At 61.4% G+C, this 10,547-nt stretch overlaps 1 protein-coding gene across 1 annotated transcript; it reads right to left on the bottom strand.

The window, feature by feature from the left end:
- Positions 1-243: 243 nt before the first annotated feature.
- LOC115896020 lies at positions 244-10,141 on the bottom strand (the record flags this gene model as incomplete). The annotated part of the gene is made up of 8 exons (XM_030926499.1): positions 244-451; positions 803-927; positions 1,103-1,169; positions 2,514-2,657; positions 6,312-6,414; positions 7,170-7,290; positions 9,333-9,537; positions 9,635-10,141. Coding segments are annotated over 8 exons (1,465 nt in total), but the record flags the coding sequence as incomplete, so codon positions are not given.
- Between the last annotated feature and the right edge of the window lie 406 nt (positions 10,142-10,547).

Raw genomic sequence — 10,547 nt, 5'->3', positions numbered from 1 at the left:
CGGCCCGGCCCCCGGGTGACCAGGTTCAGGCCACACTCCCAGGGCTGCTGGGGGTCTTGGGTGCCAGCCCCCACCTCAGCAGGGACACCCCGCTCCACCAGCCCTGCTGTTTCCATGCGGCCTCCAAAGCCTCCGATCTCTAGGGTCACCCTTCGGGAGGCGTCGGCCCTTTCCAAGACAAACCCTCACCCCTGTGTCATCTCCTCCCCACCCCCAAGTTCAAAGCCACTCTTGCCTCACAGCCAGTCCAGCTGCTCCTCACCGACATGCTGGCTGCGGGGAAACCGCGAGGACCGACGGCGAGCACCCACCTTGTTCGGGGGCGGAAATGAGGGCAGCGCCGTTGTCCGATGTGAAGAAGACGAAGGTGTTGTCCGCGATGTGCAGGTCGTGGAGAACCTCCAGCATCTTTCCAATGCTGTCATCAATCTCCCGGGCGGCATCTCCATACCTGGGGGACGGAGACAAACAGATCAGGCAGCCAACGGCATACTGGGATTCACGGAGTACGTGAAATCTTCACTTCACAGACGACAGCGAAGCTGGCCGGCCTCTTCCCGGAAGAGGAACGGCTTCAGTTCAAGATTATGTGGCTTATGAAGGTCAGAGCCGGCACCCCCACCACAGCCCTCCTCTGCTGCTGATCCCAGGCCAGTGGACGGCTTCAAACGGGGGGGGGGGATTGCTCTGGCCTTTACATAATAGGCACTAAGCGCCACAGTACTGAGTGTCCCATCTCCGGAGTCATCGAGCACAGCTGGGGCCTCCAGCGCGGTCTGTGCTCCTTGGAGCCGGGACTCACCGCCCTCGCTGACTGGTGCCCAGGAAGGGTTTGGAGGCATAGACGGGTGCGTGCGTGGCGTCGACAGCCCAGTAGAGGAAGAAGGGGTGGCGCCGTGCCTGCCTCTTAATGAAGTCCAGGGCTTCCTATGGTGAGAGTCGCACCGTCCTCCTCCAGCCTCAGGCCGACCTCCCCACGCCTCCTACAGGGCGAGGCTGCTGCGGTCCCCGTCCCCCTGCCTCCCACAGGGTGAGGTGGCTACGGTCCCCGTCCCCCTGCCTCCCATAGGGTGAGGCGGCTGCGGTCCCCGCCCCCCATCACCTGCAGGTAGATTTGGGTGAGGTTGGCTTCCCCCGTCTTCAGATTAATCGGAAATTCTTCATAGTATCTGAAAAGAACACAGATCCAGACAGACGTCAGAATTTAGGCCAAGAAAGTCCCCTTCTCACCGACTTCACAGGCAAAGCCATGGGCTTGATTTAAAAGAAGGCTGGGGCTCGGCGTCATGGCTCATGCCTGTAATCTCAGCATTTTGGGAGGCCGAGGAAGGTGGATCATGAGGTCAGGAATTTGAGACCAGCCTGGCGAACATGGTGAAACCCCGTCTCTACTAAAACCACAAAAATTGGCTGGGCATGGTGGTGTGTGCCTGTAATGCCAGCTACTTGGGAGGATGAGGCAGGAGAATTGCTTAAATCCGGGTGGCGGAGGTTGCAGTGAGCCAAGATCATGCCCCTGCACTCCAGCCCGGGAGACAGAGCGAGATCCTGTCTCGGGGGTAAAAAAAAAAAAAAAAAAAAAAAGGAAGCCTGGAAATGAAATGTCCACTCAGAGAACAGACCAACCTGGACACGTCCCTTGCTCCCCCAGGTCATGGTCTTGAATCTGATGACCTGCCATGTGGGAAGATGGGGGAACGGGGCCGAGGGCGCGACACCAAGGTGAAGGCAGTGAGGCGGCTGTGGTCGCTCGGGGCTGGGACTGGGGCTGGGAGCCACCGCTCAGGCCACGGGGCTTGTTCTGAAACGGCTGCAGTGCTGGCTGTCCCAGCCTGCGACTACTGCAAACCACAGAACCGCACACTTCAAATGGGGGCTGCGTGGGGCAATTCCCACACCTCCAAGGAGCTCTATCTAGAAAAAGGCAGCAAGCTGGTGCCACTTCTGGTCCACCGCCACGTAACAAATGAGCGCTTCTGCCAAGAGGAGTCAAATTAAACAAAATAAAATTCACAGAAGACGAGGGGCCCTAACCCAGTGCTGCCGTGTCCAGAGGTGCTGCCCCCATGCCCGGGTACCAGGACAGCTCCGTCCGGACAGTGGCTTTTGCTCCTGGTGTGGCTCCCAGTGGGGTTTCGTCCCACCTCCTGTCCTGCCCATGTCCCTGGACGTCTGGAGCACAGCCGGCCTCCCCACCCGTGGACCACATGGGCAGTACCCTGACAGCTAGGACAGACTGTGTGGGCTCACTCTGCTGGGGGCCTTCCTCTCTCAGGATGGCTAAAGGGATCTACGACCTTGAAAAGGTGGGAAACCCCAGGCATGAGTCTCACAGGCTCTGGGGCAAAACTTGGTGACAGAAGCCCCCAAACCAAAGCCCTCGGTGCCCGGGGACCCAGGGACAGCCCAGCCCTCGTGAGCAGCAGCCTGAGGCCACCAGTGCTAGAGACGGGGGCAGGCACGCCGGGCGCAGCAGTTGAGGATGTGGGGGGGAGGGGGTGGGGCTCCATTACCTGCCAACCATCTCCCAGTCCCTGTACACAGGGATGTTGGGCCTGGCCTTGTTGTCATAAGGTCCAAAGTGGCAGTTGGGGGATCCAAACCACTCATCAAATCCGTGCTTCAGGGGGTGGAACTGGGGCCTGTGACCCAGATGCCTGGAAACAGGAACCCAGGACACTTCAGGGACCCCACGTGGGGACACTCTGAAATTCTGAGCGACAGATCCTCCAGCTTCACAAAACTCTTGGTAAGATGAGCACCCTCCAGCACTGAGTATAGGCTATGCCTGGGCACGGCAGGGACAAAAGACCAAAGCCTCACCCCGAGGAGGGTGCTGGCACCGCCTGCCTCCCCCACAGAGCGTCTGGGCACAACCAAGGGCGGCAGGCACAGTGGCGGCCGGGGTTCCCGGCACCGTGAAGGGTGGTGCATCGTGAGGAGCCTCCCAGTCGCCTGGAACCCGCCTGACGTGCCCCTCAGGGCCCCGGCTCCTTCCTTCCACTTTTCCTGAACTCCCAGGAAAGTTTCACAGCCTGTGTCTCGAACCCAAGTGCTTCTCCTCTGGGTTTTCCAGGGCAGAAAATATCTCCTGCCAGGTAATTACTGGGTCTCTCCCACACCGAGGCACTCAGTCTTGTCTCCCAGTTCAGGGCAACGGCCCCGGGATGACGGCTGGGCAGGGCGTTTTGTGCCATGCGGGAGCCCTGGGGCCTGCCAGCTGCACCCACATCCCCAGGGCCCTGGCAGAGGCAGGGATTGGAGTGATGACAAGAGAACGTGGCAGTGTGGCCACAATGGTGACCTCCACCAACTGCTTTCCTGGGACCAGGGTTCACCTGCTTGGAATGGCCATCGCCAGGCATCACACCCCAGGCCCGTGGGAACCCTCCAGACCCCGCCCTGCACTCCCCTTCTGACGACCCCCTACAGACCCACAGGCGCCTTCCCTCTGGGGGCACCTAATCTCTTGTCCTCCAGTCCACAGCAGTCCTGCAGGCCACACCTCTTTGCCCACTTGCCCCAGCCCCCAGGCCAGCTGTCCGGGTTTCCTTGCACAGCCTCTCTTGTCCTGGAAGGAATCCAGCTTGTGGCTGCTCTTCAGAACGGGCTGCAGGAGAGGTGGTATAAGGTGGCTTCTAGGCACGGCCGCGGGCGGGTCTCACGTCAGTCACGTGTCATCTGAGGAAAATCTTCTGCAGCTACGGCTTTGAAAGCAGCATTTCTGAAGCAGATTTCTGAGCCACATGTGGGGCTGGCCCTGGTGGAGGGTCGGGAAGGCCCCAGCCTGAATGCTCACGGGGACTCTGTACCCAGCACACAGGTCTCAGGCCACTGTGGATGCACTCGGTCACTGGCTGGGGGAGGGTCAGAAGGGGCCCTGAAGGCAGGCCAGGCTGGAAGGTGGAGGCTGGATGGAACCCAGCCAGCAACAAAACCTGGACACCGCGTAAGCCCGTCTGTCTGGACCTTGGTTTCCCTGTTTGTGAGCGAGGAGGCTGGCATGGCCGTAGCTGAGGCTCTGGCTGGTTCTGTAGTGGCTGCCTCCCTGGACATGGCCTCTGCACCCAGAACCTCCTGAGCTGCCTCTTGCATATCCTCTCTCAGGTAAGCACACATGGACCTCTCTGTGACCTCAGAGCTCCTTTGGCTGCCAACTCCGGCCTGTTTCCTTCGGGTCTTCAGCACTTGGGCCCACTGCCAGAGCACCCCGTCATCCCTGAACACCCCAGGCAGGTCACCGCCCAGCCACAGGGGCACTCGTGCATCCACGTCCGCAGGTCACCGCCCAGGCACAGGGGACACTCGTGCATCCACATCGCAGGTCACCGCCCAGCCACAGAGGACACTCGTGCATCCATGTCCGCAGGTCACCGCCCAGCCACAGGGGACACTCATGCATCCACGTCCGCAGGTCACCGCCCAGCCACAGGGGACACTCGTGCATCCACATCGCAGGTCACCGCCCAGCCACAGGGGACACTCGTGCGTCCACGTCCGCAGGTCACCGCCCAGCCACAGGGGACACTCGTGCGTCATCGCAGGTCACCGCCCAGCCACAGGGGCCACTCGTGTGTCCACGTCCGCAAGTCACCGCCCAGCCACAGGGGACACTCGTGTGTCCACGTCGCAGGTCACCACCCAGCCACAGGGGACACTCGTGCATCCACGACTGCAGCGCAAAGGCCTTGCTCAGCGAAAGCACACGGGCAGGATGCCACACAGATTAAGCTGTTGGCTCAACGTGCTTGTCGCAAAGCAGCAGTGGGGCCTGGCACTCGCCAGCAGGTGACCTGGAGCGGGGAACGTCTGCAGCCCTCTGGGACTCAAGTCCCTGCCCTGCACCCCCGCGTGGCTTCAGGCAGATCAAGCAGCCTCTTTTTGAGTCCAGGTGAGGGGCCTCAGGGAAGTCTGAGTTACGGCTGACAACACCCCTACTGCCCTGAGAGGGGACCCTGCTGGGATGGGGACCCCCCCCTGACCAAGCAGCCACTGCAGGACCCACCCCGGGCCATCCAGTCACTGCACCAAGTCCTGAGCCCGGGAGGAGCCTGTGGCTCTGGGGCCTGTGTGGCTCCTGCTCCCATTCCTCGGGGTCCCCTCTCTCCCGCTGATGGCTGTTCAGGAGCCTCGAGGCCTCTGTGGAGACCCACTCCCTGTCTAGCTCTTGCCACCTGCACCAATGACCATGCACAGGAGGCCGTGGGCCCAAGACAGAGCTGCCAGGCCAGGTGGAGAGCTCCAGTCACTGTGGGGCTTGTCACTTGGAGAGGCCACCGGCTCTTCCTCCTGTTGGCACAGCCCTGTCACGCTCCAGTGAACCTCGGGGGCTGACTTCCGTGATGGCCCCTGGCACTGGCTCAGTGACGACGCAGGCCGCGTGGGGCCCGACCTCCCTGTGTGAGGCTCCGAGGCTGCTGTGCCCATCGGCTCCGCCCTGTGATTTCTGAGAGCTCAGCTAGGCAGGCTGCTTCCTCTCGTCTGAAGAGGGACGAGGTGCTCCCTAGGCAGCCTCTGGGTCCTCCTCATCCAGTCATCAAGCTCAGCAGATTCCCGGCTGCCATGACCATCCATATCCAAGGAGCATCCATCCGAAGGCGGCCGGCAGGAGCCAGAGGCAGCCGACCGGGGATCACAGAGGCTGGGAAAGCAGCCAGGGCTTCCTGAAGGAGAAGGCATGCGGGCCTGACAGGCGGGGAACACTCCAACAGCTGGAGAGCAACGGGGGGCAGGTGACTCTACCCAACCGTCCAGGCTCACTCAGGCATCCCAGGGAGTAAAAGAAATGAAACATTCTGTGCGCCTGAAACTGCGGCCTGGGGGCTGTGTGGCACCCGAGCTCTCGTCGGGTTAGGAGTTCATCAACTGCTGGGCTGTTCCTCTCCTTCCTGGTGGCTCCTTTGTGGTTTAGACCAGAGCTTTCATCATCCAACAGGCCTCTGGGGCAGACAGGCAGCTCCTCCGCCATGGCTCCTATGTGTAACGACGTGACCCCTCCAACGGACGACGTGGCAAGAGGCAGCCGGGGGGTGGTGGTGGCGGATGCTGCGGGCCGTGACACGAGGGACGACAGCGACAGGCCTGTGGAGTCCGACGCTGCAAGACACTCGCAGCTGCGGGCCCAGCCTGCTGACCTGAGATCCTGCTGGCCTGCACAGGGACGCTGGAGACACCTGAACACACCCAGAATCAGCTGCCGTTTCCCACCCAAGACGCCTTCCTCATTTGGAAACTTGTGGCCATGTCCCTTGGAACCAAGGCCGGGAAGTGGGTGGAGCAGGACGCCCGGGCAGGCATGAGTGGACACTCACCACTTGCCGACGATCTTGCTGACGTAGCCGGCCTTCTTCAGAAGCTCCGGCAGGAGCTGCTCCGAGTCTGGGATACCGCCCACAATTTCCTGCGGCGTGTAGGCTGGAAGAGCAGTGCTGGGTGAGCCCCGAGGAGACCCCGAGAAGCTGCCACCACCCCCATCCTAACAGGACACTGGGGGCACATCCACACATCCTAATAGAACACTGGCCCCTTGGGGTCAAAAGCTGTGCCTGGGGGCTGCGTCCACACATCCTAACAGGACACTGGACCCTCGGGGTCAAAGGCTGGGCCTGGGGGCCTTGCATCTACAGGGCATGGAACTTCCCAGATTTTTCCAGGCACCCCTCAGAGCCAGTGCCATCACCAGAGGGCAGGGACGGAGCAGACTCTGTGCCCCCCAGCGCCTTCCCTGAGCCTCCTGCCTGCCTGATCTCCAGGGATCTCTGGAATACGCCACATGACGCTTCACTGTCCCACCCCTGCCTCCCCCGTCCTTCCCTTTCCTCAAAGGCCACTAGAAATCCCACCTCCCCTATGAGATGCCCCTGGGGAGCCCATCCAAACCCCTCGAGCACAGCAATTCCAGAACATTCCAGAACTGCTGCTGACACCACAGCCCCAGTTTCCCTGTAAGTGTGTGGCTCACCTGCCTGGGGAGTGGGAGCTTCTGGGGTCAGGGTGCCGGACTGGGCACCCTCCGCTCCATCCCCACTGGGCCAGGGCAGGGAAGGAAACCAGCTAGGGGGAGCCCTCATTTCCACCTGAGTCCCGGAGACCCAGGCACCACCCGGACCCCACCTGCCCAACCCTGCACCCCAGAGGGGGGTCCCTGGAGGCGGCGGCAGGCAGCCTACCGTTTCTGGCATGGGCGTTGGTGGTGTAGAAGCCATTGCGGATGGGCAGCCGTCCTGTGAGCAGTGCCGCCCTGGCTATGTGGAGGTGACAGAAACAGAAACTGGATGAGAAGGGTGCAGCTCAGACCCACACGCTCGTCAGCAAGAGCCCCACCGGTAGACGGATGCGTGACAGATGAGGCCGGCGCAGGTTTACGAGGGGCTGCCACGCCTGTCGATCCCTGTTAGCATCTCCACCACCTGGGTGGGGCACAGCACCCAATGCACTGAAACACACGTGGCCCTTGGGCCCTGCAGCTCCGCGTTGTCCCCAAGACGCTGTCTCCTCTCCCAGGCTCCCGGGACACCCACTGGGTGTGCAGGTCCACACGCCTCCATCCTTGAGTACCGGCCCCGTACACTGCCTTCCCTTCTTCCTCACGATCAACACCACGTGTTTCGTCTCCAGCAGGAGAGACTCTCCCCGGGGAGGGAGGAAGTGGGACCCCCACTTCCCAGGTACCCTGAGATGGAGCCACACTGCAGCGCCTCTCCCCAGGTGGCCACAGCACTCGACTCTGGGAAACAGAGGACAGCAGCCACCAACAACACCGCAACTTTGACCCTGAAAACCCAGCAGGTGCCGCACCCCACACAGCACGGAGCCGGGCTGGGACCTGATGAGAAAGGCCTGAGCCCACCTGCCACCCTCCCTGGAGTAGACAAGGTTGATGTGGCTGCTCAGAGTCAGGGCTGGAAGGATCCGGGAGGCCTCGGCCTGCTGGGCTCACCCCTTTCTGGGAGTGAGAGCCCCGCTGACTTACATGGTGAGCACAGAGGGTTGGCAGAATAGAAGTTTGGGAAAAGCATCCCTTCGGCAGCCATCCGGTCCAAATTTGGGGTCTCTCTGGAGGGCTCTCCATACACCCCGAGGTCGCCCCATCCCATCTGCAGGGAAGAGCATGGGGAGGAGAAATGAGCACCTTCTGCAGCTGGTGCTTCTGGCTTGGGGAGCTGCCCGTGATGCCAAGAGCGTGTTGGAGACTGTGGGAGCCAGCGCCACCCTGTGCCCCAGCCAGCGGCAGAGCTTGGCCAAGCCCCAGCAGCGCCTGCGCGCGTGCACAATGGGGCCACTCCACGGTCAGCCCACGCTGGCTTTCGCCTCCACTTCTGCTTGGTCCTCACGTGGGGAATGCGTCCGTCTGCCTCCTCCCAGCCTGACACCAGCATCTGCATGCTCACAGGGAGATGGCCTCTAACACGTGCGTCTACTTTCAACATAAATACACACGCCCTCGTATGTCTGTACAAACCTAGATTTCAAAGTCAAGCGGTAACTGTCCCCCAAAAGCCTAGTTACCGTGTGGCCCTGCAGTTTCACGCCGCAATTCCACTCCTAGCTGTACACCCGAGAGACTGAAACTTATGTCCACACACAGACCTGCATACGAGTGTCCAGGGCAGCGCAACTCAGTGGCCAAAAGGCAGGAGCATCCCAAGCGCCCATCAGTGGAGGACAAAGTGTGGCCCGCGTGTACTACAAGGGTGTGGCTGCATTTGGAAGTAAGGTATTTGCAGATGTAGCGAGCTAAGATGAGGTCACGCTGGATGAGCGTGGGCCCTCAGTCCTATGACTGGGAGTTAGAGATGCAGATGTGCAGTAGAGATGCCAGGTGAAGGCCGAGGCCAACACTGGAGTGGTGCAGCCACCAGCCAGGGGACAGCAAGGACCCTCCTCGAGAGACCCAGATGGGGGGGCCTGGCTGACACCTTGATTTTACACTTCTGGCCTCCAGAATCCAGCAAGAATCCATTTCTGCTGTCTGAGGCCACCCGGACTGTGGTAATATGTTATGTCTCGGGACATTCACGCACGTACCACGGCACACCCACCCAGCCATCAAAACGAAGGACGTCCCGCACGGTGCACAGCCCTGGAAAGCTTCACGCGAGGGAAGGAAGCAGACACAAGGGCCACACGGGCTGTGATGTGCTCGTGGGAAGCCTCTGGAACAGGCCGGTCCGCAGAGGCAGGAAGTGGCTGAGTGGCTGCCGGGGCTGGGGGTGGGTGCTGGGGAGGGCCTGCTGCTGGGCACAGGTTTCTTCTTGGGGCGGAATGTTCGGAAGCAGGTAGAAGGGACGGAAGCGCCACGCTGTGAATGTACTGAGTGCCGAGTGGCGCACTTCAAGGCGGCTGTCATGCAGGTAGAAGGGACGGAAGCGCCACGCTGTGAATGTACTGAGTGCCGAGTGGCGCACTTCAAGGCGGCTGTCATGCAGGTAGAAGGGACGGAAGCGCCACGCTGTGAATGTACTGAGTGCCGAGTGGCGCACTTCAAGGTGGCTGTCATGCAGGTAGAAGGGACGGCAGCGCCACGCTGGGAATGTACTGAGTGCCGAGTGGCGCACTTCAAGGTGTGGCTGTCATGCAGGTAGAAGGGACGGCAGCGCCACGCTGGGAATGTACTGAGTGCCGAGTGGCGCACTTCAAGGTGTGGCTGTCATGCAGGTAGAAGGGACGGCAGCGCCACGCTGGGAATGTACTGAGTGCCGAGTGGCGCACTTCAAGGCGGCTGTCATGCAGGTAGAAGGGACGGCAGCGCCACGCTGGGAATGTACTGAGTGCCGAGTGGCGCACTTCAAGGCGGCTGTCATGCAGGTAGAAGGGACGGCAGCGCCACGCTGGGAATGTACTGAGTGCCGAGTGGCGCACTTCAAGGCGGCTGTCATGCAGGTAGAAGGGACGGCAGCGCCACGCTGGGAATGTACTGAGTGCCGAGTGGCGCACTTCAAGGCGGCTGTCATGCAGGTAGAAGGGACGGCAGCGCCACGCTGGGAATGTACTGAGTGCCGAGTGGCGCACTTCAAGGCGGCTGTCATGCAGGTAGAAGGGACGGAAGCGCCACGCTGTGAATGTACTGAGTGCCGAGTGGCGCACTTCAAGGTGGCTGTCATGCAGGTAGAAGGGACGGCAGCGCCACGCTGGGAATGTACTGAGTGCCGAGTGGCGCACTTCAAGGTGTGGCTGTCATGCAGGTAGAAGGGACGGCAGCGCCACGCTGGGAATGTACTGAGTGCCGAGTGGCGCACTTCAAGGCGGCTGTCATGCAGGTAGAAGGGACGGCAGCGCCACGCTGGGAATGTACTGAGTGCCGAGTGGCACACTTCAAGGCGGCTGTCATGCAGGTAGAAGGGACGGCAGCGCCACGCTGGGAATGTACTGAGTGCCGAGTGGCGCACTTCAAGGTGTGGCTGTCAAGGTCAATTTGATGCTCTGTGCTTTTTACAATAAAAGCCCCAAGCAGGAGAACGGGTGAGCACAGGGCAGGAAGCACGGAGGCAGGGGGATGCCAGGGGTGATGGTGCCAGCACGGCAAACGCCCACGGCAAACTCCGGGG

This window comes from Rhinopithecus roxellana, unplaced genomic scaffold (assembly GCF_007565055.1).
Source record: "Rhinopithecus roxellana isolate Shanxi Qingling unplaced genomic scaffold, ASM756505v1 contig4398, whole genome shotgun sequence".
Lineage (NCBI taxonomy): Eukaryota > Metazoa > Chordata > Mammalia > Primates > Cercopithecidae > Rhinopithecus > Rhinopithecus roxellana.
Note: the sequence above shows the minus strand (reverse complement) of the source record. Positions and strands in the feature narration are given on the sequence as shown.